This window comes from Loxodonta africana, chromosome 10 (genome assembly GCF_030014295.1).
Source record: "Loxodonta africana isolate mLoxAfr1 chromosome 10, mLoxAfr1.hap2, whole genome shotgun sequence".
Classification (NCBI taxonomy): Eukaryota; Metazoa; Chordata; class Mammalia; order Proboscidea; family Elephantidae; genus Loxodonta; species Loxodonta africana.
In genome coordinates this window covers 14252303-14280278 of record NC_087351.1, presented here as the reverse complement: position 1 = coordinate 14280278, position 27976 = coordinate 14252303, and the positions used below count along the sequence as shown (strand labels likewise).

Genomic DNA, 27976 nt, shown 5'->3' with positions numbered 1-27976 from the left:
ACACCATACACAAAAACAAATTTAAAATGGATTAAGAACTTAAAGGTGTGTCTTAGTCATCTAGGGCTGCTATAACAGAAATACCACAAGTTGATGACTTCAACAAACAGAAGTTTATTCTCTTACAGTCTAGTAGGCTAGAAGTCCAAATTCAGAACATTAGCTCCAGGGGAAGGCTTTCTCTTTCTGTTGGCTCTGGAGGAAGGTCCCTGTCATCACTCCTCCCCTAGTCTAGGAGCTTCTCCATGTAGGAACCTAGAGTCCAAAGGACACGCTCTGCTCCTAACACTGCTTTCCTGGTGTTCTGAGGTCCCCTTGTCTCTCTACTCGCTTCTCTCTTTTATATCTCAAAAGAGATTGGCTCAAGACACAATCCAATCTTGTAGAGTGAGTCCTGCCTCATTAACATAACTGCCACTAATTGAAGCTTATCAACATCATAGAGATACGATTTACAACACACACAAAAATCACATCAGATGACAAAATGGTGGACAATCACACATTACTGGGAATCATGGCCTAGCCAAGTTGACAGATATTTTAGGGGACACAATTCAATCCATGACAAGGTGCAAACTATGACCTTAAAATTCTCAGAAGAAAATGCAGGGGCAATGCTGTCAAGCCTAGCTTTTAACAATAGATTCTCAAACAAAAGCACAAACAGCAAAAGAAAAAAAAAATAGGCCATCATAGAAATTAAAAAATTTTGTCCATCAAAAAAGTGGAAAGACAAGCTACCGACTGGGAGAATATCTTTGGAAACCATTTATCTAATAATCTAATAATTAAAATATATAAAACTTTGATCAAAAAAAAAAAAAAAAGACAAATAACCCAATCATAAAATGGGCAAAGGAGTTGAATAGATACTTCCTCAAAGAGGACATTCAAATGGCCACTAAACACATAAAAAGATGCTCAATGTCATTAGCCATCAGAGAGGCAAATTAAAGCCACAGTGAGATACCATTTCACTCCCACTAAGATGGCTAAGATTAAAAAACAAAAACAAAAACACAGAAAATAACAAATGCCTGGAACGACAGAGGAGGAAGAATCAGAAATACAAGGATATGGAATGTGTGGCTAATTGCACCTGTGAACAACTGCCTCCTTTGCCACGAGGCCAGAAGAGCTAGATGGTGCCTGGCTACCATCACTGAACGTATTGATCAAAGATCCTGTAGAAGAATCCTGATCGAAAGGGAGAAAATGTAGAACAGAATTTCAAATTCTCTTTATGGAGGCTGGATGAATCCCTGAATCTATTGCCGTGAGATAATCTTCAAACCTTAAACCAAAAACATCCCCTTAGTTCTTCTTAAAATCAACCAAGAGTTTATCTTAACTAGTAAAAACTGCCTGCCTTGAGTAGTTTGCTCTTTTAAGAACTATCTATGTGGGATTGAACTGACAATAGCAAATCGAAAGATTTTTGATAGGAACCTTGGGGCAGTGAGTTTGTATTAACGGAGAAGGAACAACTCAGAAAAGGAGGGTAAGAATGGTTGTACAACTTGAAGAATATAATCAATGTCACTGAATTGTACACATAGAAACCGTTGAATTGGTGTATGTTTTGCAGTGTATATTCTCAGTAACAACGACAAATAAAATTAAAAAAAATTTTTAATCTAAAATGTTGGAAGAAAAATCTACACTTTGCCTTTGATCATTTGTGTGGCTCCTTATTTTTGTTAAGAAACCACAGTAGGAAGAAAATCCCTGAATATCCTAGAAGACAACAGGAAATAATACTGAAAAGCTGTTGAATATTTATTGTCTGGGATTTGCTTTAAAATACTCTGGGGGTGGGGAGGAGAGTATAGAAGAAACAAAATTGTCAAAATATTGGTAATTGTTGAAGCTGAGTGATAGGTACATGGGAGCTTGTTATAGCATTCTACTTCATGTTATGTTTAAGATTTTCCATTAAAAAAATAGTCAGTTCACAAATATTAACGAATGCCCATCTTAGCTTGTGAGGCATTGGTGGTTCAGTGGTAGAATTTTTGCCTTTCATGCAAGAGACCTGGTTCGATTCCCGATTAGTTCACCTCATGAGCAGCCACTACCCAACTGTCGGTGGAGGCTGTCATGTTGCTATGATGAACAGGCTTCAGAAGAGCTTCTGGACTGAGATGGACTAGGAAGAAAGGCCTGGCAATCTACTTCCAAAAATCAGCCAAGCAAAACTCTATGGATCACAACAGTCCGATCCCCAACCGATCATGAAGCTGCCACAGGCCCAAGTGGTTTTTCGTTCTGTTGTGCATTGTGTGTGGGTTCACCATAGTCGGGGGCCAACTTGACAGCAGGTAACCACGTATTAGCTTACCCCAAATAGTTTCCAAAAAACATACTTTCCTTGGAACTGGGTTATGTCTTTAAAAAAGAAAAAAATAGTTCCTATCTTATAGAGATTCTCACTAAAATATTTATGGATGGAATGATATGATTTCAGGTATGTGCTTCAAAATCACAGACAGGGGCAGTGGATATGATTATAGATGAAACAAGATTGGCTGGGAGTTGATAACTGTCCTAATTGAGTGATGCGTGCATAGAGGTCCATTGTACTCTTACGTGTTTGAAACTCTCCGTAACAATTAAAAAAGAATGTACTTTACTTATAATCAACATAATAAAATTCCATTCAAGTAAATACTGTGTTACACATAACAAAGGCTCTGAGTAACAAAGCTATTTAAAAGTGTCAATCCACTCTAATATTACTTTTTGAAATTAGTTACAATAAATCCTCCACCAGACACAGAATAACAGAATGTTGGTATAAGAAGGAACCTGGGATCTATCTACCTTATGACTTTGATTCTAAGATGCCATCAATTGTACAGCTCATGCCAACTTTAGGGCGTTTAAATGTAAAAAAAAAAAAACTGCAGCTTAGAATTAATCCAACATAGTAGATTAAGAGGGACTGACTTCCTTCGCATGTCTTATTAAGAAGTTGGAAGTAGAATCCAGTTCTTCTCATTCCAAATTTATGCTCCTTCAGCTGTATCAGGAATTATCCTCTTAATCCATTCTCAGACCCTTGTCTAGTTAATGAATGTGCATTCTTAAAATAAGGAATACAAGGTGTCATAAGCTGTGCTATTTCATAACCCTCTCCACAACGCCCATGGCCCTTCTTATTCCACAAATACAGAAATACATGGCATTTTCCTCCTGTGTTTCACAAACCATGTAGACCAACACTATCCAATAGGAATATAATGTGAGCCACATATGTAATTCTAAATGTTCTATTAGCTGTGTTAAAAAAAAAAAGTAAAGAGAAACAGGTGAAATTAATTTTAATATATTTTATTTAACCCAACATATCAAAAATACCATTTCAACGTGTAATCAATATTAAAAAAAAAAAAAAACAACTTAATGAGATCTCTTCCATTCTTTCTTTTTTTTTTAACCAAAGCTTTCAAAATCTGATGTGTATTTTGTACCTCAGTTCCGAGTGGCCACATTTCAAGTTCTCAGTAGCCACATGTGGCTAGGCTAGTGGTTATAGTGCTGGACAGCGCAGGTCTAGGTATACTATACTCCTCCCTAACAGGAAATTCAGAGAGCTTCTACCTCTGGCCCCAAATCTCCCAATTCCAGGCGGGCCACTACTCCTTTCCTCTCATCCCCTTGGAGATGGGAAGGAGCCAGTGCAGGGAGTGAGTATCTTTCAGTCGGTAAAAAGAAAATGAGCAATGGGTCTAACTCAATTTGCTAAGCTTGTTCAGGCTGCAGAACTCTTCCTGGTCACTGAGAAAAACAACTAAGAATTACTACACTTTAACCCTAAAACTGAACCAAACTGTGGTTAGAATGAATTGACTTGCCGTTAAAGCCAACACTCAAAATTGAAGACCCCTGTAATATCAAATTCACTGATATTGTCACTTGTAAATCATAGTACAACCAAGACGCTAAGTTTACCAAGCAGTATTCAGGTACGTCAGGTCCCTGGGTAGTGCAAACTGTGCTCAACTGCTAACTGAAAGGTTGGCAATTCGAATCCATCCAGTGGCACCACAGAAGAAAGGCCTGACAATTTACTTCCCTAAGATTACACCAATGAAAACCCTATGGAGCTTAGTTCTACTCTGAAACACACGGGGTTGTCCTGAGTCCAAATGGACTGGACAGCAAGCAACTGGTTTTGGGGTTTTTTTTTGTACTTAAGTACATGCTATTCAACTTGTGTTTTTCCCCAGTTTCCTAGTTAAAGACAGAATTAGTCCTCCGTGTTGTTGTTATGTGCCCTCTAGTGGGTTCTGAATCATAGCAACCCTATAGGACAGAGTAGAACTGCCACACACGGTTGCTAAGGAGTGGCTGATGGATTCAAACTGTGGACCTTCTGGTTATCAGCCAAGCTCTTAACCGCTGTGCCACCAGGCCTCCGAGTCCTGCATAGCTTATTACAAATTTCATGCTAAGTGCAAACTATAATGGATATTTATCTTTCTTAGCCTAGCTTCACTTGCACATACTACTAGGGAGATGTGGCCCTCAAAGATCTTAAAAGCCACATACAAATATAACTTTTCCTTTCATTGATACATCAAGTTCGTACAAGAGTCATACAGGTAAAAGAAGCATCCTTCAGACATACTGTATTATTGAACAGATGAAACAATCTTTTCTTCTAGCGCAAGTCAGGAACAAGCTGTGTCAGTTCCAGGCTCCTCAGTCTCATTAAGTCAGGGACTAGACACCAAAGGGCAATTCCCACCCTTACCTGCCTTTGAGTGAACCTTCAATGCCAACCAATAAGGGCGCCTCCACATCGACGTTGTTTGTGGCTCCTGGGAAGGCAAGCATTGGTCAGAATCGGTACCTCTGCCGGCCTCGAAGAGGAAAATCTCTCCCCCCACAGATAACCTCACTGTGGCCATATTATCGGAAAAAAAAAAAAAAAAAAAGACTCCCCCGCTGGCAAAGGGGTCAGTTGATACCCGTCCAAATCGACATCCCGTATTCCCAAACCGGCTCCAGGCCACTCAGTGGAAAGAGTGTGAACGCCCCACCTCCGCCTGCCCCGGATTACGCCCCCACTCACTGGAGAAGACCACGGTGCCGAGGGACCGCGACAGGTCCCAGGCGAGGTGCACCGAGTCGGCGAGCACGGCGTGGCACTGCGCACACTGGAACACGGCGCATCTCTCCGGCTGCAGCCACGACGGCAGCCGTGGGCCAGCTACCGGCTCCTCCGCCCCCAGCCCCGCGGGGCCGAGCAGCGAGGACCCTTTCACCACTTGCGTGTCCCACTCCATGGAAGACGTTAAAGAATGTTCGTCAGTAGCCTTCTTAGCGCCACCATCACAAAAGTCCCCACGCGGCAACTTCGCGTAAAGCAACCGATGCCGCCGGGGCCTAGCCGCCATTTTCCTTCAGCTGGCGCCTCCGTTTCGAAAACGCACCAGGCCCCGCCCCAAGCGAGATTCCAGCGTCTTCATTGGACGCCGTGTACCGTGGGCGGACACGCCTTCACACGCCCTTCCGCGCCGGGACCGGATAACGTGCCTCAGAGGGAGGAAATCAGCCTTTCTATTGGTTAGCGTCAGGAAACTCCGCCTACGAGACATTTCTAACCAATGGAAGTGCAGCGTTCTTAATTTAAACTGTATAAAGTTTTGCGCAGTCAACGCTTAGAGTGGCGCCAGAGTTTTGAACGGCGTTTTGAGAGCGGCCGACCGAGCTCTGCGCGGTCGCCCGGACTGCAGATCGCGATGACCGTACCCTCGCTGGAGGAGCTAGACTCCTTCAAGTACAGTGACCTGCAGAAGTTGGCCAAGTCCCTGGGCCTCCGGGCCAACCTGAAGGTACGCTGTTGGCGGCGCAGGCCGCTGTGCAGGCGGGGTCGGATGAGGGGTTACCCGGGCCGACGCGGGGAAGCGACTGAGCGCGACTCGCGAGGTGAGGCAGCCGTCCCAGCCCGGGACGATAGGCAGGCTACTTGACTCACCGGGGTTCCTCTAACTCTGAGAAACGGAAGAGAGGCCGTAATTTGCACCGTATTTTGAGGCTGACTTTCCTGGAGCTCACATAGGCCTTTGCTCCAAGCCCGTTTGGGGTGGTTTTATTGGACACGATGCTTCCTAAGAGATCGGTTGGAAACGCAGGCTGAGAAAGCCCAAAGGATGCTCGTTAGTTGTTACGAAATTGCCGAAATAATTGCCCTGGCTTCTGGAAAACTCCAGTAACAAGTCTAGATTTTAATAAAGGCCTATAATCTCTCTCTTTTTTTAACTTGTGCTTTTTTTTTTTTAATAATCTCTTTTTTTTTTACTTGTACTTTAGTGGAAAGTTTACGGAGCAAATTAGTTTCTCGTTCAACGATTTCTACACAAATTGTTTCTTAGCATTGTTTGCAATCCTGCATTGTGTCAGCGCTCGCACCCTATCCCTTTACACTCTAGGTTCCCTAGATCCATTCACCCACTTTTCTCGCCCCTTCCCGCCTTCATGTCTTTGTTTTTGGGCAGGTGTTGGCCATTTGATCTTATATACTTGATTGATCCAAGAAGCACGTTCCTCACGAGTGTTATTGTTTTTATAGGCCTGCCTAGTCTTTGGCCGAAAGATGAACTTTGGGGAGTGGTTTCAATTCTGAGTTAGAAGGGTTTCCAGGGGCATAGTCTCACAGGTTCCTCCAGTCTCTGTCAGACCAGTGAGTCTGGTCTTGTTTGTGAATTTGATCATTCTACATTTTTCTCCAGCTCTGCCCAGGACCCTCTGTTGTAATACTAGTCAGAGCAGTCAGTAGTGGTAGCCCAGCGCCATTTAGTTCTTCTGGTCTTGGGTTCCTTGTAAGCTGTGGTTCACGTGCATCATTAGTCTTCTGGACTAATTGCTCCCTTGAAACTGTAGTGTTTTTTTTTTTTTTTTTCCCACTCTCCTTTGTTCCAGACCAGAAGAGACTGGTAGTTGGATCTTAGATGGCTGCTCGCAAGCTTTTAAGACCCCAGACACTACTCACCAAAATAGCATGTAGAACATTGTCTTTAAGAACTACGTTGTGTCAGTTGATGTAGATGTACTCCAAGTCTATGGTCCTTTGCCTTCGAGCCTGGGAACTTCATCCATTGAGGTGTCTAGTGATGCCTAAAATGTTTCCCAGACGCTGCCACTTGTGTGGTCTATTGTCTATATTAACGTACGAGGAGCACCTCCAGTCAGGTATTTGAAATTTCTGCCACCGAACCTATCACTGCGGGTGGGTGTGCTCCCTTAGCCCATCTGTCACCTCTTGGCTTATTTGTGTATCCATCCATAGATTATCGTTTGCTGATTCTATTGTTACAGGATTATTTATGCTGTAGTAGTTACCATAGTTGTTCGTTACTCCTGTGTTCCTCTCAGTGTCCTCTCTTGCCTTGGTCACGTTGTGCTGACTTCTCCCATATTGTGTATTGCCTTTCCCTTCCCCCCTATTAACTGGTGGCGTAGTGGTTAAGAGTTGTGCCTGCTGACCAAAAGGTCAGCAGTTCGAATCCACCAGGCGCTCCTTGGAAGCTCTATGGGGCAGCTCTCCTCTGTCCTGTAGGGTCACTATGAGTCAGAATCGACTGGAAGGCAATGGGTTTTTTTTTTTTTTTTGGTACTATCTCTTTGGGAATGTTCCCTCCCTCTTCCTCCCATCCCTGTTAACCATCAAAGAGTTTTTTTTTTCTTCCTGTGTGTAAAGCTTTTGTTACTTTATAAAAGCAGTCTCACACAATATTTTTCTTTTTGCGATTGACTTATTTCACTTAGGAACTCTGGTGATGCAGTGGTTAAGAGCTTAAGAGCTTGGCTGCTGACCAAACGGTCGGCATTTCAAATCCACCAGCTGCTTCTTGGAAACCCTATGGAGCCGTTCTGCTCTGTCCTATAGGGTTGCTGTGAGTCGAAATCCGCTCGATGACAACAGGTTATTTTTCCTTTTTTTTTAATTTTGCTCAGCCTAACGACCTCCAGATTCATCCATGTTGTGAGATGTTTTGTGGATCTATCGTTATTCTTTATGGTTGCGTAGTATTGCATTGTGTATGTACCACAGTTTGTTAATCCATTCATCCGTTATGGCATTTAAGATTGTTTCCACCTTTTGCTATTGGGAATAATGCTGCAGTGAACATGAACATGGGTGTGTCTATTCATGTCATGGCACTTATTTCTCTAGAGTAGATACCTAGGAGTGGGATTGCTGGATCATATAGTGTCTCTATTTCTAGCTTTTTGAGGAAGCTCCATACCGTTTTCCATAGCGGTTGTACCATTTTAAAGTCCCACCAGCAGTATATAAGTGTTCCAGTCTCTCCACATCCTTGCCAATATTTATTGTTTGATTAGTGCCAGTAATGTTGGGGTGAGATGGTACCACATTGTAGTTATGATTTGCATTTCTCTAATTGCTAATTATCAAGAGCATTTCTTCATATGTTTGTTAGCAACCTAAATGTCTTCTTTGGTGAAGTGTCTATTCATATCCTTTGCCCATTTTTTAACTGGATTATTTGTCTTTTTTTGCTGAGGTGTTGAAGATTTCTCTAAATTTTAGAGATTAGACCCTTGTTGGATTTGTCGTAGCCAAAGGTTTTTTTCCAATCTGTAGGTTGTCTTTTTACTCTTTTGGAGAAGTCTTTTGATGATATAAATGTTTAATTTCTAGGTGGTACCATTTATCTAGTTCATTTTCTTCTGTGTGTGTACTTTTAATAATGTTTGGTAATCTGTTTGTGCCATGTATTTTTCTTCCATGATCTTTATAGTTTTATATTTAGATCTTTGATCCATTTTGAGTTAGTTTTTGTGTATGCTGTGAGGTAAGGATCCTTCTTCATTTTTCTACAGATAGATATCCAATTTTGCCAGCACCATTTGTTGAAGGGACTATCTCTTCCGCATTCAATAACCTTCGGTCCTTTGTCAAAGATCAGCTGTCTATAGGTGGATGGATTTACATCTGGGTTCTCAATTCTGTTCATTGCTCTATGTGAAGCTGACGACTTGCTGGTTCTTCGCCAGCAGACTAGAAGATTGAAGTCAGCCAGACTTGGGGTTGGAAGAACAGAAAGGTTTATTCACAGTTTGCAAACTGAGAGGCAGGCAGGGTCTCACAACCTAAGCCTGCCAGCTCCCTGAACTAAGCCAGATTTGCTCTTATATAGTGAGTGACATACATATTCATGACAGTGAGGGGAGGATCTTCAGTCCTGCAATGCACACACAGTCCGCATAATTTTTGTAAATGAGTTTTTGCGCACAGCCCTAAAAAATGGTGACCGCTTGCTACTGCCACCCAGGAAGGTTGTATAGCCCATAAATTTGGAGTTGGTGCTTCTGTGCCTCAGCCTCCTGCCAGGAGAAGAGAGGAAACCTGGTGAATCAACCAATCGTGGTGAGGTATTGTAAAAGTTGCAACAAAAATGTAACAAGAGTAGACTTTTCTGAAAAACAACTATTATGGGATGGTCAGTAACCCTCTGCCTGCTTCATATGTGTCTGCTGTTATACCAGTAGAAGGCTGTCTTGACTACTGTGGCTGTATAGTAGGTGCCTCTAAGGTCTGATACTTTGTTTGGGGACCTGGCAGAAAGAATGGCTTGTTTGGAAGTACCCACCATGGATACATTTTTATAATTGAGCCCTGATCTAGTGTGATCGTTCCTTTATTGATTACTGTTATGGTGGTGGAGCCCTTGTGGCACAGTGGTTAAGAGCTCAGCTGCTAACCAAAGGTCAGCAGTTTGAATCCACCAGCCATTCCTTGGAAACCCCATAGGGCAGCTCTGCTGTGTCCTGTAGGGTCGCTATGAGTTGGAATCGACTCAGTTGCAATGGGTTATTGTGGTGGTGGTGTTTCAATACCAGTAATATCTTCGATTTTGAGGTGGCAAAATGTTGGAGGAAAATATAGGGATTCAATATATGAGGATCCATGTTTTATATATACTAACTGTTTTCACACAAAATACTAAGGTATACTCAGGATTTGTACTACGTGCTGTGGTATTTACACTGAATGAATGCCTAAATCAGCCATCACAAGTGTTTTCAAATGGTTTAAACAACATAATCAGTGCCCAGGTTTGGTACCTGTTGGGGTTGGGTGACAAAGTAGTGTCCCTGGGAATACTTCTGAGCTATAATATTTAATGCTTCACCCCCGCCCCATATTCATGAGCAAAGCCTTAATTCCTTAGTTTAAATTCCTTAGGCTTTTTGTAGTCTGGCTGAAATCTTATGCTACGCTGCATCCAAACTGGACTAGTCCCTAACACTTGGCACATTGTCCGTATTTGTTACCTTTCCTCGTTTTGATCCTTTAGCCTCAGATCCCCTTCTTGCTCGCTCTTCTTTATCGCAGTTACCGTTCAAGTCTCCCAGACTTGGTACCTCATCCCTCCCCATTCCCTTGGCCACAGGCCCATCACCTCAGAAATCCAGAACCCTCAGTGGGAAGCAGTTTATTCACAAGTGCTCTTTTTGAGCATTTTCAGGATTCCACCTTGCCCTCTGGTTCTTTGTGTAGGTGTGTTATCTTCTTTGCTGAACATTAAGTTCTTTGGGCAGGTATCTCATCCATCCATCTTGGAACTCTTTATAGTACTAAGTACAGTACACTTTACGCATGAGATGCTGAATAATTATTCAAAACTATTATTTATAACCTTCTTGGCAGTGTTAGAATGACATACCGCAGGTTACTTTGGTGGGTAAAAGAACTATAGTGGAGGCTTTTCACCTGAGTTCAGAGCTCTGGCTAAAATTAAGACCCCACACCATTTGGATCTCTCTGAAGAGATCAATTCATCACCTGTTTTCATAGACATGATTGTGGGGGGGGGGCGGGGACATGACAATATTTCTTGTCACTATAGGCTCCATTGCCTGCCTAGCATACAATATCTGCCACCTAAAACCAAAAAAAAAAACAACAAACCCATTGCATTGAGTCAATTCTGACTCTTAGCGACACTATAAGACAGAGTAGAACTGCCCCATAGAGTTTCCAAGGAGCACCTGGGGGGTTTGAACTGCCGACCTTTTGGTTAGCAGCCGTAGCACTTAACTACTATGCCACCAGGGTTTCCATCGGCACCTAGTAGGTGTGAATAAATATTTGTGATCGCTGATCACAGATCACCATAAGGGATGTAATAATAATGAGAGAGTTTGAAATATTATGAGAAATACCAAAATGTGACACAGAAACATGAAAAAGCACCTGCTGTTGGAAAAATTGTGCCGATAGACTTGCTCAGCACAGGGTTGACAGAAACCTTCAATTTGTAAAAAATAAAATATCTGCGAAGCACAATAAAACAAGATATGGCTGTATTTACACGTGAAACGTTCTGATACCTGAGATTTGCTGTAAACATACTCCAGGGAAAAAGAAGGTACCAGCTGAAATAAGAATGGCAGAAAGCAGGTGATTGATACATGGGAATTCATTATACTATTTGTCTTAGTTTCCTAGGACTGCCATAACAAAATACCACAAATTAGGTGGCTTTAAAGATAGGAATTTACTTTCTTACAGTTTTGGAGGCTAATGGTCCAAATTCAGAGTGTCAGCAGGGCTAGGTTCTCTGTCTCTCCAGATTCTAGGGGACGGAAGGTCGTTGTTTCTTTCAGCTTCTGTAGTGCTGGGCGTTCTTTGGCATTCCTCAGCTTATAGAGGGATCGTCACATGGCATGTCACCCCCTGTGTATGTCTCTGTGTCTATTCTGCCTTTTTTATAAAAAAGTGGTTCTATTTAGGAGTCACCCTACTCTGGTGTGCCTTGTTAACATAACAGGAAAACACCTATTTCTAAATAGGATCATATTTACAGGTACAGAGGTTAGGACTTCAGCTTATCTATTTTGGGGGACACAACTGAATCCATAACACCATTTTCTCTACCTTTATGTATATTTGAAATGTTTTATAATAAAAAGCTTTAAGTTATATACCATTGGTACAATGCAGAAACTCATTAAATCAATTGCCTTTTTTAATTTCATAATTTTAAACTTCATAACAAAAAATGGGTAAATTGCTCTAAAAATTATCAAGATCTTATTCTTTGATTAAAATCTTGACAGGATAAAAGCTAAATGGTGAATTCTACAAATAATGGTAACATTAAAAATAAGTGTTAGAAGAAAAAAATATTAGCTCTTTCTTTTAAGACCCTTCTATTAACCAAAATTCAGGAGTCAGTTACTAGTATTTCTTGTGTGGCCACTTATCTTTATTCTGTCCTCACTCTTGCCCTCACTCCCCTTTTTGCCAGCTTAGATTACAAGGACTGGCACTGTTGCCACTTCTTGCACCACCCCTTCCCGTACTTAACCTGGCAAAACCCCACACCTGATTGAACCCACCTATGTGCTTAATCCTTGCCTGTACCTGAGCAGCTGGCCCTGGCTGGAAAAAAATCACCTAACTTTGTTGATTGAACTTAATTTAAATTTATAACCCTATATCTTAAAATAAGCGTGTGATCGTAGTACACATCCTTGGTAGCCATTAACTGTCCCACTCTAAGGGTCAGTTAGTCATAGCTTTTTGCCTCAGATCAGCCCTCCTACCTCATCTGATGAATTTTTCCCACAGGTCATGGGAAACTAGATGCAATCAGCTGGGAATTACCTCATCTTTGCACCACCGAATCCTCCAGCCAGCCTCCATCTGTGTTCGTGTAGTCTGCCTTCCTGCCCGCTACTGTGCCTATCTAAAGGCAGGGGGCAGTGGTGATTCAGTGGTAGAGTTCCATGCAAGAGGTCTGGGTTTGATTCTAGGCCGCTGCACCTCATATGCAGCCACCACCTGTCTATCGCCAGTGGTTTGCATGTCACTATCATGCTGAGCATGGTTTGAATTCACCAGTCGCTCTGTGGGAGAAGGACGTGGCATTCTGCTTCCGTAAAGATTTACAGCCTTGGAAACCCTCTGTCCTATAGAGTTGCTATGAGTTGGAATTGACTCGACAGCAGTGGGCATGATGCTGAACAGGTTTCAGCAGCACTCCCAGACTAAGACAGACTAGGAAGAAAGGCTTGGTGACCTACTTCTGAAAACCAGCCAGTGGAGACCCTATGGACCACAAAGGTCTGTGGTCATCATGAGGCGGGGGAACTCAGCAACAGTTAACAACAACAATCTAAGGGCAACTTCTCACCTTCTCTAGGACTATACTCCTGTAATTAACTCCTCTCTCCTGCATCATTTTCAACCACATTGCTGGCTCATTGCCACAATGCATACAATCATGTCTTAGTAACATACACCTTAGCGAAAGAAGCAAAAATCCTCTCCTGACCTCGTGTCCTCCTCCACTGCCCCATTTCTCTGTTCTGTTCTACTGGAATTCTTTTTTTTTTATTGAGGCCATCATGCCTTGCATCTGACAAAGCTTGCGGTCCATCTCTATCCTCATCCCTACCCATAGCAGCATTTGGCATGACTGAACAATCCCTTCTGCTCAAACCACTTTCTTTTCGAGACTTCTCTTTCCTGCCTCCCTAGTAGCTTTTTCTCAGTCTCCGTTGCTGCTTCTTCCTCTACCAAATTTCTAAACGTACGGTGCCCCAGGGATCTCTCCTTGGCTTCCTTTTCTCTAACTGTGCTCTTGGTGATCTTATCCACTCCCATAAATATTAAATTTGTCTTGAAGCTACCAGTTGCCATCGAGTTGATTCTGACTCATGGCAACTGCATGTGTGTCAGAATAGAATTGTGCTCTGTAGGGTTTTTAATGGCTAATTTTTCGGAAGTAGATAGGCCTTTCTTCCAGGTTGCCTCTGGGTGAACTCAAACATCCAAACCTCCAGCCCGTTGGATAGCAGCCAAGCATGTTAACCATTTGCACCGTCCAGTGACTCTGTCTAGAAGTTAATGACTTCCAAATCCACATCTCCAGTGGGACTGTTCCCCAGAGCTGCTGACTCATGGATTTAAGTGTATCTTAAGCAGCATGGTCAATTCAAACCATTTAAGGTCTTGTCCAATCTTAGTAAATGGTTCTGGCCCACTTCAGATTGTCCTTGATTCCTACCTTCGCCATTCACACCCATGCAAAGTGTGTTTAAAATCTGACCACTGGGCACCTGGTTCACACCATGCTCGTCTCTTGACCACTGCCTCAGTCTCCCTACTGATCTCTCAGCCTCTACACTTGCCTCACAATACTGTTTGCTTGGCAGTAGGAGTGAGATTTGAAACCAAGAAGATCTCATTTTGTGCTCGGTGCCCTCCAATGACTTCGATCTCCTCTTAAAACAAAATTCAGACTCCTCCAAATGTGATGTGGGAAACTTGATTTGATCCTGATTTAGAGGAGAGAAAAACAGCTAAAATCTAAGACAATCAGGGATTTGATTATGGGCGAAATATTAGATAATATTAGTGACTTATGACATTTCGTATGTACAAGGCTCCAGGAATTAACAAAATACCAATTGAGGTGTTTCAACAAATGGATGAAATGCTGGAAGGGCCAACTCGTCTATACCAAAAAATTTGGAAGACAGCTACCTGGCCAGCCAACTGGAAGAGATCCATATTCATGCCTATTCCAAAGATAGGTGATCCAACAGAATACAGAAATTATCAAACAATATCATTAATATCACACATTAGTAAAATTATGCTAAAGATAATTAAAAAATGGTTGCAGCAGTACATCGACAGGGAACTGCCAGAAATTCAAGCTGGATTCAGAAGAGAATGTGGAACAAGGGATGTCATATGGATCATGGCTGAAAACAGAGGATACCAGAAAGATGTTTACCTGTATTTTATTGATTCTGCAAAGGCATTCAACTGTGTGGATCATGACAAATTGTGAATAACATTGTGAAGAATGGGAATTCCAGAAGACTTAATTGTGCTCGTGTGGAACCTGTACATAGACCAAGAATCATTTGTCTGAACAGAACAAGGGGATACTTAATGGTTTAAAATCAGAAAAGGTATGTGTCAGGATGGTATCCTTTCACCATACTTATTAAACTGCATGCTGAGCAAATAATCGGAGAAGCTGGACTATGTGAAGAAGAATGGGGCATGAGGATTAGGGGAAGTCAATTAACAACCTGTGATATGCAGATGAAACAACCTTGCTCCCTGAAAGTGAAGAGGACTTAAAGCACTTACTGATTAAGAGCAAAGTTGCAGGGTACAAGTTCAACAGTCAAAAATCAGTTGAGTTTCTATACACCACCAATGAGAAATCTGAAAGGGAAATAAGTGAAATAATTCTGTTTACAAAAGCATCTAAGAGAATAAAATACCTAGGAATAAATCTGACCAGGGACATAAAGGATGTACGCAATAAAAACTGTAAAACACTGCTGAAAGAGATTTTAAAAAACTTAAATAAATGGAAAGATGTTCCATGTTCGTGGACTGGAAGACAATACTGTTAAGATGTCAGTACTACCCAAAGGGCTGTATAGACTCAATGCAATCCCAATCAAAATTCCAACAGTGTTCTTTACAGAAATAGAAAAACCAGTTCTCAACTTTATGTGGAATGACAAGAGGCCATGAACAGCTAAAACAATGTTGAAAGAGAAGAACAAAATAGGAAGACTCACACTTCCTGATTTTAAAACATACTACACAGCTATGGGTCAGAACTGACTTGACAGCAATGGGTTTGGTTTTTTTTTTATTTGTTTGTTTATGCAGCTATAGTAATCAAAACAGCCTGGTAGTGGTATAACAGTAGACGCATAGACCAGTGGAATAGAATTGAGATTCTAGAAATAAACCCACACATCTATGGTCACCTGATTTTTGACAAGGGTGCTAAGTCCATTTCATGGGGAAGGAAGACACTCTTCAGTAAATGGTGCTGGGGAAATTGAATTTCCACATGTAGAAAAATGAAACAGGATCCGTGCCTCACACCATACACAAAAACAAACTCAAAATGAATTAAGGGCCTAAATGTACAAACTAAAACCATAAAATTCTTAGGAGAAAATGCAGGGGCAACGCTGTGAGGCCTGGCTTTCAATAATGGATTCTCTAATAACAGAAGCACAAACAGAAGAAGGTAAATAAATGCAAACTCATAAAATTAAAAACTTCTGTTCATCAAAAGACTGTACCAAAAAAGTAAAAAGACAAGCTACCAACTGAGAGGATATCTTTGATAACTGTATATCTGGAAAGAACCTAATAACCAAAATATGTATAAAACTTTGACAGTTTAAAAAGACAACCCAGTCAGAAAATGGACAAAGGACTTGAATAGACATTTCACCAAAGAGGACATTCAAAAGGCCACCAAACACATGAAAAGATGCTTATCAGCCATCAGAGAAATGCTAATCAAAACCACAATGAGATACCATTTCACTCCCACTAGGATGCCTAAGATTAAAACATGTATATATTGGCAACAATGTGGGAAAGTCGTGGCTCAGTGGTTAAAAGTACTCAGCTGCTAACCAAAAAGTTGACAGTTTGAAACTACCAGCCTCTGTGCGGGAGGAAGATGTGGCAGTCTGCTTCCAGAAAGATTTACAGCCTTGGAAGCCCTATGGGGCGGTTCTACTCTATCGAATAGGTTTGCTCTGAGGTGAAATTGACTCGACGGCAGTGGGTTTTCATCCATTGCTGGTGGGAATGCAAAATGGTACAGCCATTGCAGAAAACAGTATGGAGGTTCCTCAAAAAACTAAAAATAGAACTACCATAAACCCATTGCCGTAAAGTGGATTCCGACTCATAGCAACCCTGTAGGACAGAGTAGAGCTGCCCCATAGGGTTTCCAAGGAGCAGCTGGTAGATTTGAACTGCCAACCTTTTGGTTCGCAGCAGTAGCTCTTAACCACTGTGCCACCAGGGCTCCATATGACCCAGCAATTACCGTATGACCCAACAGTTTCACTCGTAGGGATATACTCGAAAGACTCAAAAAGAGACTTGTACATCGGTGTTCATTGCAGCACTATTCACAGTAGCCAAAAGGTGGAAACAACCTAAATGCCCATCAACAGATTAATGGATTAAAAAAAAGTGGTACCTACGTGCAGTGGGATACTACTCAGCCGGGAGGGAAATGAAGTCTGGGTACTTGCTACAGTAGGAATGGAGGCTGAAGACATTCAGCTGAGTTAAATAAACCAATCACAAAAGGACAAATATTACATAACCTCACTTATGTAAAAAGATAAGAAAAAGTATAGAATCCAAAGTTTATTAGTGGTTACCAGCCGCAGGAGGGAGGGAGAGAAGGGGTGTTAATGGCGATGGAAAAAATTACACTGATTTAAGGGTAGGGTTGCACAGCTGATTATTGTAACTGCTGTCAGTAAATTGTATACTTGTAAAAAGTTAGATTGGCAAAAGTTGTGAGAGAGGTATTTACTACAAGGGCCAAAAAAAAAAAGTGGGTGCTGAGGCTGCTTTGGTTCCTTAGTTTGGAGGTTTAGGGTCATAGTTTCATGAGACATTCCAGTTAATAACCTGTTTAGTGCTTCTGTTCTACCTCCTAGTTCACTGCGTAGTGTGTGGGGTCTTAAAGGATTATAAGCGACCATCCAAGGCACAACAGTTGTTCTCTATTCACCTGGAGCAACAATAAAAGAAGGGGCCTCAGGAATAGGAGGAGGATATAGAGTGTGTGGCTAATTGCCTCCATGAACAACTGCCTCCGTTGCAATGAGGCCAGAACTAGATGGTGCCTGGCTACCATCACTGAACGTATTGATAAAAGATTTCGTAGAAGAATCCTGATCAAAAGGTACAAAATGAAGAACAGAATTTCAAATTCTCAGGGACTCTAAACTTTATGGAGCCATGTGGGGTAGATGAACCCCTGAAACTATTGCCCTGAGATAATCATTAAATCTCAAACCAAAAATTTCCCTTGAAGTCATCTTAAAAGCAAACAATAGTTCAGCTTAACTAGTAAAAAAGTTCTGCCTTGAGCATTATACTCTTTTAAGAACTGTCTATATGGGATTAAATTGACAACAGCAACTCAGAAGATTAGATAGGAACCTTAGGGGTATTAGTTTATGTTAATTAAGGAGGAACCAACCAGAAAAGGAGAGAGGATGGTTACGCAACTCAAAGAATATAATCAGTGTCGCTGAATTTTACATGTAGAAACTCTTGAATTGGTGTATGTTTTCCTGTGTATATTCTCGATAGCAACAACAAAGTATGTAAAGGTTAGGCAAAAAAAAAAAGAAGACTACAGCCTTCAGTATGGATAAAGAAACGTAAAGAAAACAAAAATCCTCACAACTGGACCAATAAGCAACATCATGATAAATGGAGAAAAGACTGAAGCCGTCAAAGATTTCATTTTACTTGGATCTACAATGATTGCCCATGGAAGCAGCAGTCAGGAAATCAAACCATTATTGCCTTGAGCAAATGTGCTGCAAAAGACCTCTTTAAAGTGTACAAAAGCAAAGATATCACCCTGAAGACTAAGGTGTGCCTGACCCAAGCCATGGTAATTTCAGTCACCTCATATGCATGTGAAAACTGGACAATGACGAAGAAGACTGAAGAAAAATTGATGCCTTTGAATTATGGTGTTGGCAAAGAATACTGAACATACCATGGACTCCCAGAAGAATGAACGAATTTGTGTTGGAAGAAGTACAACCAAAATGCTCCTTAGAAGCAAGCATGGCGAACTTCATCTCATGTTCTTTGGACGTGTTGTCAGGAGAGACTAGTCCCTGGAGAAGGACATCATTGTTGGTAAGGTAGACGGTCAGCGAAAAAGAAGAAGACCGACAACGAGATGGATCAATACAGTGGCTGCAACAATGGGCTTAGGCATAACAATGATTACGAGGATGGCGCAGGACAGTGCAGTGTTTCGTTCTTTTGTACATAGGATCAATTTGAATCGTAACTGACTGGATGGTGCCTAACGGCACATAAAATGATGAGTTTATGTAGGAGAATATCTCTTATTTCTAGGAGATACAGCCAGTGTATTTAGGGGTAAAGTATCATGATGTCTGGAACTATATTTTCAAATGGGTTAGCAAGAAATATATAGAGAAAGTAAATATGACGGAGTATTGATTTTTGAATCTAGGTGAGGGCTGTACAATTGTTTATTATTCTTTTGACTTGTATAGGCTTGAAATTTTTTATAATAAAAAGTCAGGAGGAAGAAACCCAGACTCCTTACTATGACCTGTAATTCTCTCCTTACCCAGCCTCTGGTCACGAATCCAATCTCTGCCCTCTACTTGACCCAGTGTTCACCACGCTTCAGCCACATTGGCTTCTTTCTGTCCTTCACATTCATCAGCCCATCTCAGGGCCTCTGGGCTTGGTGCACTTCCCCACATCTTTACCTGCTGCCTCTTCCCTCAGTCACATCTCCACTAAAAAGTCACCATATCTCACTGAGTTTATGTTAATGGTGTTGGAATGATTTGGAAAAAGATAGAATGATTGTACAACTTGAAGAATGTAATCAATGTCACTGAATTGTACATGTAGAATTATTGAAATGATGTATGTTTCGTAATGCATATTTGCACCACAATTAAAAAAAAAAAAAGTGGCCACATCTGAGTGACCTTTCCTGGTCATCCTAGCCCAAGGAGAACTCCCTCCCTGTCCCCAGTAACTCAATTTTGTTTTTGCTTCGTTGGTTACTTTGCTAATAGGTTGCTTTCCCCATTAGTCCCCTCCTAGAAGCTTCTTGAGGGCAGAGTCTTCTGTCTTTTGTTCACCACTTTCTCTGCAGTGCATGGAACAGTGCCCAGCACAATAAATACTTGGAGGAATTCATTAATTTGTGCTGATGACTAACACATCTCTACCTCCAACTCTCTGGAAGATCAACCCCATGTCCTTTGGCCTGCTCAGTGTCCTCAGTTGGCTCTGCCACAGGTACCTCATTTCATCATTACTGGAGGTTTGATGAGGTTTGATGTTGTTAAGAAGGTATTAGAGTCAGAAAAACCAAAAATGCTTGGGATTCTGCCCTGCCAATTGCCCTCTTCCCAGAGGAGACCCCAACAGAGGTTCAGAAAACAGTGGCAGATAGAAAATAAGGTGCCACTTTATTACTAGCTGAAGTGGTATCTGATACGTTGATGAAGAGCACGCTGGAAAAGTGGTCTTAATAATGTGCCTTAAACTCAAGCCGTAGACAGAGCCTCTTCTGTTCCTCGGCCCAAAGCAGATTTCAAGATCTCTGCCCTTCTCAACTGGACATATGACTGAGGATAGATGATGTGAGAAGACGAGAGGTGAGGTGGGTGGCTGGACCCATCTTGAAAACGAAGTTTCAGACTCTCAACTGCATGGCTGGGAGGAAGAGGCAGGAAGGAGTCCAAGCAATGTGCCTGACTTTTTAAAGCACAGGAAAACATCACCAAGGAAATTACTATTTCTCTTTTGGGAAAGAACCAGAAGAAAAAGTACCCTAGGGTGTGAAGAAGAACTAGAGGTTCCTGTGGCCCAGCAGCCTGAAACCACCCTCTCTAAGGCTGCCTCACTTCCTGCATTCCCAGTCGTGGGGGCCCTCACCACGCCTCACCAGCTGCCCAAGTCAGAAACCCCAGACACTTGCGGTCTCTCTGTTCCTCACACCCTCACTCTCACTGGTTTTACACCTGAGGTTTCCGATCCGTGCACTGCTTTTCATCCTCACCGCCTTTACTCTGCTCTAGCCACAGTCATCACCTTTGGTTTCCTACGACAGCCTCCTCGTATTTCCCTATCTTTGATCTCACCCCCATCAAATGCATCTTGCACATTTGGCAGCCAGAGTAATCTTTCTAAAATGCAAAATTAGTCAACCATCGTTCTGCTGCAGACTCTTCAGAAATTGCCCGTTGTCCTTAGGGTAAAGTTCACACTCTTAAGGCGCTGACAAGGCCTGGCAAGATCAGACCCCTACTTTTCCAGCTTTGTCTTTTACATCCCCTCCAGCGGCTTCATGCTGTAGCCACACTGAACTCCTTTAGTTCTTCAAACTCTGCACGCATTCTTGCCTCTGCCCATGCTCTTTTCTCTACCCTTTTCCCTGTATCGCATTCCTCTTCATCCTTCAGATCTCAGCAGCTAGAAACAACACTTCCTTATCTTAGAACTGGCACGTCCAGTTCCCTGCTGTAGTCTCCCTAGTGGTCTAAACGTGAGTGGCCAGGTCCACGAGTGTCTTCTCACAACACCCTGAACTTCCTCATATTGGCACTTACCCCACTGTATGCCAGTTCTAAGATACAGGGTGCTTCGTTCCTTGTCTGTCTTTCCCCACCCCACTGTGAAATCCATGATGGCGTGACCAGTTCTATCTTGGTGACATTATATTCCAAGATCCTGACCAGAGTATATTTGATGAATACACCAGGAGAAAATGTTCAAAGTACTGTCCTTGCTTATATGATTTTTGCACTAATGATAAGGTCTTTAACTTTCCTGCAGGCAGACAAGTTGTTAAAAGCCTTGAAAGCTCACCTTAAACAGGAAGCAAGAATACAAAATGAAAATCAGGTAAGTAATGTTTTTCATCATCTGTTAAATAGTAAAACAATTGTATTTAATTGGTGATGACTTTACCACAGAGATCATCGTTGGTGACAGTGCCAGGGACTGGCTCCTTTCATAACAATGATTGCTTTTGAATGGCAAAACTGCCTTGTATCAAGTCATCTGTTCAAAAAGATGTTCTTATACAAATGCAAAGGCTAATTACTAGTTGCCAAATTTTGTTAGCAATAAGATGATATGAGTAGGGTGGGAACTGGGTTCGAAGTCCTAAAGATCCAGATTAAGTACTAGCCCTGTCATTTCTTCTTGGGTGACTCTTGAAAACTCAAACTCCTTGAGTCTTAGTTTTCTCTTCTTTAAAATGGAAATGATGTTGGTTTTGCTGACTTTAGTGTTGTTGTAAGAGTCAGTAGAATAGGGACTGTGTGTTGGGGGTCCCCCCAAAAAAGCATTACCTTTGAAAGTTTCTACATCAACTACATTGTTATCCATTTTTTGGGTTGTTGTTGTAAAGATATATATCACACATTTGCCAATTCAGTGTTTTTCACATATCCAATCTAATGACGTCGGTCACATTAATCATGTTGTACAACCATCACCAATTCTCGCTGCAGATTTTCCATTCTAAACCGTGACTCTCCTTTTCCCTCTCCCTCCCACCCTTGGTAACCATTAATAGAACTTTGGTCTGTATACCTTTGCCTGTTCTAGATATTTCATGTAAGTGAGATCAGGCAATGTTTGTCCTTCTGTGTCTGACTTATTCAATTCAGTATATTGTTTTCAAGGATCATCCGTGTTGTAGCACATATCAGAACTTCATTTCTCTTTGTGGCTGACGAGTATTCCATTGTATGTATCTACCACATTTTGTTTATCCATCTTCTGTTGATGGACATTTAGATCGTTTCCACCTTTTGGCTGTTGCGGATAGTGGTGCAGTGAACAGTGGTACACTACCCATCTTTTTGTTTTAAGTAGTTAAAGATACATGATTAAATTGTAGTGCTCTCTGAAATCAAAATTTCCATGTGGGTTATTGATAGGCCGAATTAAAAATGCCTGTCCTATTTCAAATCCAGCATCTCAGGGGCCACTGTGTTTTGGGAAAATTTCGTAGGAGGAGGATGATAAGCAATACTCGTCAGATGGGGAGTTGTTGTTTAAGGGCACTTGAGTTTCTGTTTGGGGTGACAAAAAAACTTTTGAAAATAGTGGTGATGGTTACACAACACGGTGAGTGTAATTAATGTCGCTGAATTCTGCATTTAAAAAATGGTTAAGACGGCAAGTATTTTGTTATATATGTTTTACCACAATAAAATAAAAAATTCGGTTAGATACAGGTTTCCTAAGTGGCGAATCTGTCGAAAGTGCGCCTAAATTGATGGAAAGCCCTGACATGGATAGACAACCCTTGGGTAAATTGAACAGAGTTTATCTAAGGATATGGAAGCGAGTCAGCACAATCCAGATACATGACAAAGGTATCATTAATGTTACCAAAGACAAACAGAAATGTAAGCTCCCAGACCCTAAAATCGTCACCTGGCCAGTACACAGATGTGGATTATGTTTGAGTGAATGAGGGTTACATCAGATCTTCCAGAAGCCAAGTTCTCCCACTGTAAATCCAGCCTTCAATAAATGAGTCTGAAGCAGCTCTGTATATAGGCTGGTCTGGCTGTGTGCTGGGGACTTTTTCGTCTGAACCAGGTATGCTTCTTCAGTCTTAGATTTAGGCAAGTGTATTACAGGGTACATCATGGTGCATTCGGGAATGAACACAGTCCTCCCTGGTCACTCTCAGCCTCCCAGGCTGACATACCCTGGTTACAGTGCATGGGATGAATTTATTTTCTACCTGGAAACTTAACACATATCCAGACTATCAACAAGCACAAGGGAAGAATTTTCAGACACGCAAGGACCTGGAAACTTTATACCTGCAGACTTCTTAGGAAAGAACTTGTGTTCCAGCAAAATGAAAAGAAGCAACTAAGAAAAAGAAAGGCATGGGCTCAGTAGAGTAATGAAAAAATGTTCCACGAAGACGGCTACGTAGCTGGTCTTGGAGAGCAATCAACAGACATTGGACAGAGAAGACCAAGACCTCCAGGAGAGAGGGAGTCCAGATAAAAGGAGGGTTTAGGAGATTCGGTTCTATCCGTCGAGAAGCAATAAAGGCAGATAATGTAAGTTTGTTGACCATGGGTGTATGCTGCTTAGATGTCCCTTTAAGAGAACCTGTTGAGGAGAGCATAGCACCAAGGCAATGCTTCCCTGGGCTCTTTCAGCCCGTGACTTAACCCAGCATGGGTACTGCAGCTGGGCCATTTCTGCCCAAGGCATGATTACTTAACGGGCAACTTTTGCTCAGAGGTTCCACTTTGATCTGGCCAGAACTATCTCAGTTATACTGTAATCTGAGGCTCCTCCTCCCCAGTCCGTCCTTCCCTCTCTCCTTTCACAGGTGTTAAACCTGCAAAGTGGTCTGAAGACTCTTGCCACCTCCTCCTGCTCCGTACCCCTTTATCTTTACAGTCATTGTCTCCAATAAATCTCTTGCAGCAAGTTTAAGCCCATCTTGGAATCTGTTTCTCAGAGGACTTGAACTGAACGATGAGGAAAAAGAAAAGGCGTTTAGAAACTATGGGAAAAATGAGTCTTAGAAAAAGGAAAAACAATCAAAGTATATTCTTTGTCCATAGTAAACTAACATACTCTGTCTGTCTGTGTGCATATATATGTGTGTATGTATATTTATGAGTGTTTCTGTGTGTGTAGACACATATACTTACAGTAACAACTTAATGATTGATCAACTCTCAAAATCAAGCTGCATAGACAGGTCACAGATGATTTAATTAAGGATACATACCGGACTATAAATGTCATCAACTTGGGTACTTGAAGAGAATGGATGAGAGGTGTTGAGAGGTAAGAGGAGGAGAAAAGGTAAAAGGAAACATAAGAATGTCAATATCCTCAGTTTAGAGAATATATTGTCTAGTTGTGGAATGATATTTAAAGGTGTAAGTACGTTTAAAGGTAACACAGTGACTTAAGTGGTATAATTCTTTTAGGAAGAAGATGAAGAGACCAGAGTGGTACAAATAAGCTAAATTTTAGCATATGATAGGCACTAAAATTAGTTGTTGAAAACATGAATGACTATCCCATCAGCAAATCGCTAGTGATAAGTAACCCAACCAAACCCATTGCCGTCGAGTCAATTCTGACTCATAGCGACCCTATAGGACAGAGTAGAACTGCCCCATAGAGTTTCCAAGGAGCACCTGGTGGATTCGAACTGCTGACCTTTTGGTTAGCAGCCAGAGGTCTTAGCCACTACGCCACCAGGGTTTCCAGTGATAAGTAAGCCACCTGGAATTAGGCCTTAGAAATAGGAAGGCTGAGGCAGAGAACCCAGTGCTTTTCATTATAATCTCCTTGTTAGTATTTTAACTATATGTATGTATTAATTTGTTTCCAAAAATCAGAATTAACTTATAAAAAAATACGAAACACGAAAAACAAAGCTAGCTTTTCTTTTATAGTTTCTAAGCAAGATAACGTGCTGTAGAAGGCCTTTCTCACATTTGTGATGATATAAATATTCACCTTTTTTCTTTCCTAGTGCTTTTATGATTTCACTTTTTACGTTTAAATACTTAATCCATCTAGATTTCATTTTGATGTGTGAGAGCAATCAAGTTTCGTTGTCGTCCACTAAAAGTATGAAAACATAGCTAATCATAGTTTTCCCAGCGTCACATGTTAAATAATGAATTTAGCCTTCCCCAGTGGTAGGAGGTGCAGCCATGATCATGCATTGATTTCTTATAGCGACAGGTCTCTTTGGGATATTCTGGAACCTGCGCCACACTGTTGTGATATCGTAGCTTTTACTTTTAGTTTATGGTAGTCAAGTCCCGTTCTCATTTTACTGCCTTGCTTTTACCTTGAGCAAGGTCTTTGAACTCCCTAAGCCTCAGTTTTCCTTTTGTGACGTGGTGTTGATATTAGTGCCAGCTTCATAGGCTTTGAGGAATAAATGAGATAACTCATGTAAATACTCAGCCTGGTAAATGTGTGGTATTAACTCTATTATTGTTATTTATAGCCTAGTACCTGGCACATAGTGTATATTCAATAAATTCATACACTTTTAATAATTTGCTTATTTGATTACACTAAATTAACTTTAAATGCCTAGTTTCTTAGCTCAGGCTATTAAATGTGATTGTTTCTTTTTAAATATTCTCTAATTCTTGTCCTTGCCCATGATTTAGTGCTAGGGAATTTTTAAATTATCTTTTAGATATGGAGTATGTTTTTTGTTCAGTTTAAGTTCTGATTTTTCTGAGCATTATCACTGTGTACATAGGATGTGGCAGATGAATGTCTGTCTCTCCAGGCTGAAAGTCAAACCTGTGTGTCCTCTTGTGACGAGAGTGAGGCACAGATTAGAGCCCAGGACCACACTGAGAGGAAGATGGTCGGCTCTGCCACCAAAGCACAGAGAAGGCGCCGGACAGCCCAGGGGAACCCGGACTCCCAGGTGAGCAGAAGTGTGCAAATGAAAATACGCCACCACTTGGGCCAAAATGGACATACTCTTAGGGAGTTTTCTTTTGCAATTCCCTTATGATATCAGGTAGTTGTAAATGAGGACTGAGTATTGATATAAATGTCTAGAAGAACTACTGTCTCTTTATTATAAAAGTTTTCATGACTATCAACATAGTTACTCATGTAGATCAGCGGCCCTACTCATCTCTGCAGGCCGAACACCTGGGCGCACGCACAGAATTCTGCAGGTGATTTCATGTTTCATGGGCTCCAGCTTAAGAACCTCTGACGCTGATTATCTAGAAGTAAAAACAATACACTGTCGTCTTCCCTGCTTTTGTGTTTTTGCTCTATCCCCTACCACTGCCCCTGCCCAATAAAAAAATAGAAAAGAACCCCTAATAATTAGGTAAGTGCTTTTTTTAAAAAAAGGTTTTTTTGAAGTTGCTAGTTGGCTGGTTGCAATCTCAGTAACTGTGCACTGGGTTTGCCAGATGAATCTGGTCTGTGGGGGTGAGTCCTAGAGTGTGCAAAAGCCCCCCGCCCTGGCTTGGCCCCTAACCCTATGTTATCATGGTGGTGGTGGTCCTCACACGCAGGACACTGAGTGCACCTAGGGTTTGGTAGCATGCAGCTCCCCCTTCATCTCCATGTTGCACCCACCAAGAGAGCGGAGCCGCATGACTCCCTGAGGTTTGGAGCGCTCCAGGCGCTGTGAGCTCCACGAAAGCATAGATGACTCACGTCTGTGACGCTCATCACTGCACCTCTAGGCCTGGCACTTGGGAAGCACTCCATTAATGTTTGCTGAATAAATGAAAGGTCATTAAGTGTTCACTTAAATGAGGTGCAGCAAGTAAAAAGGAGTTACCAAGATTGAGCACGATTTTTTTCTTTCCTAATTTGCCCCTGTCCTGGTGATCACTCTGTACTTAGTTCTTCAACAGTGTGGTTATGGAATTAGCCAGGGGCTTCCCTCACTTGCAGAAACCCTGGTGGCGTAGTGGTTAAGTTCTACAGCTGCTAACCAAAAGGTCAGCAGTTTGAATCCACCAGGCGCTCCTTGGAAACTCTATGGGGCAGTCCTACCCCGCTCTGTAGGGTCGCTATGAGCCGGAATCAACTCGACGGCAGTGAGTTTGGTTTTTTGGTTTCCCTCACTTGCTTCAAGTTTGCTCTGATTCTACTCTTCTGTTTTATCCTTTCATTCAAATGTTACTTTTACAAGACAGGACCCTAATTTTTTGTTTTCTAGCTTCAGATAGTGCCTTGGTCATTAGATTATCCAGTGTCCCTAGTATCTCCTGTTCCCAAAGTTCACATTCACATGATACTTGGTAAGACAGAGAACCTAAAATCTAAAGTGTTTCATTCTCCTACTTAATCTCTTAGCCATTTCCCCTGCTCAATTTGGTACCTCATTTAAATTATTTATTTCCCTTTGATTTTGTAGCATGATCATTCAGAGTGGAAAATGAGTGAGCCCACTGAATTCCAGAATCAGGAGCAGCAGGAAAACCAGGATCTCAAAACTGCTGCAGAAGCGCCTCCTCCACCAGATGAGAGCCAAGGAGATGAGAATGCAGATTCCATGGAAAAAAGCAGCATAAATGGTATGCCATATAACCTTAAAAGTCCAAGTTCTCCAGTTGATGAAGTTAGAATCAAATACATCAGGCCCTCAGGTCATCTTTAGTAACTTTGTGCGGAAACCAGAATAATGGTGGTCACTGGAAAGTTAATCTCTACTTGGTAAGAGCCACGCCAACTTATTTTCTTTGATCAGCCTGTTCTGGATGACTCCAGAGACATAATTTTTAAGAGTATAAAGGATTCTTGAGACTGAAAGTGTGAGAACTGCTAATCTAATCTATAGACTTTACATAGATTTCATCGCTT

The 27976-nt window shown here is 41.7% G+C and overlaps 2 protein-coding genes across 5 annotated transcripts in view; one reads left to right on the top strand and one right to left on the bottom strand.

Annotated features, from left to right (window-relative positions):
* Positions 1 to 9724, bottom strand: part of OIP5 (Opa interacting protein 5) — a 35285-nt gene extending 25561 nt beyond the window's left edge. The window contains exons 1-2 of the mRNA XM_003418666.4: positions 5084 to 9724; positions 4763 to 4829 (exon numbers count right to left, since the gene is read on the bottom strand). Coding sequence (XP_003418714.1) covers positions 4763 to 4829; positions 5084 to 5408 — 392 coding nt within the window. The 5' untranslated portion in view covers positions 5409 to 9724. The remainder of the gene's footprint in view (positions 1 to 4762; positions 4830 to 5083) is intronic.
* Positions 5265 to 27976, top strand: part of NUSAP1 (nucleolar and spindle associated protein 1) — a 41453-nt gene continuing 18741 nt past the window's right edge. For 2 of the 4 annotated variants that reach the window (XM_023558677.2, XM_023558675.2), the window contains exons 1-4: positions 5265 to 5846; positions 21434 to 21502; positions 25893 to 26066; positions 27531 to 27690. In XM_023558677.2, the coding sequence (XP_023414445.1) occupies positions 5754 to 5846; positions 21434 to 21502; positions 25893 to 26066; positions 27531 to 27690 (496 nt within the window). In that variant the 5' untranslated portion in view covers positions 5265 to 5753. The remainder of the gene's footprint in view (positions 5847 to 21433; positions 21503 to 25892; positions 26067 to 27530; positions 27691 to 27976) is intronic. The other 2 variants (XM_010598355.3, XM_003418750.4) reach the window with 2 other exon arrangements.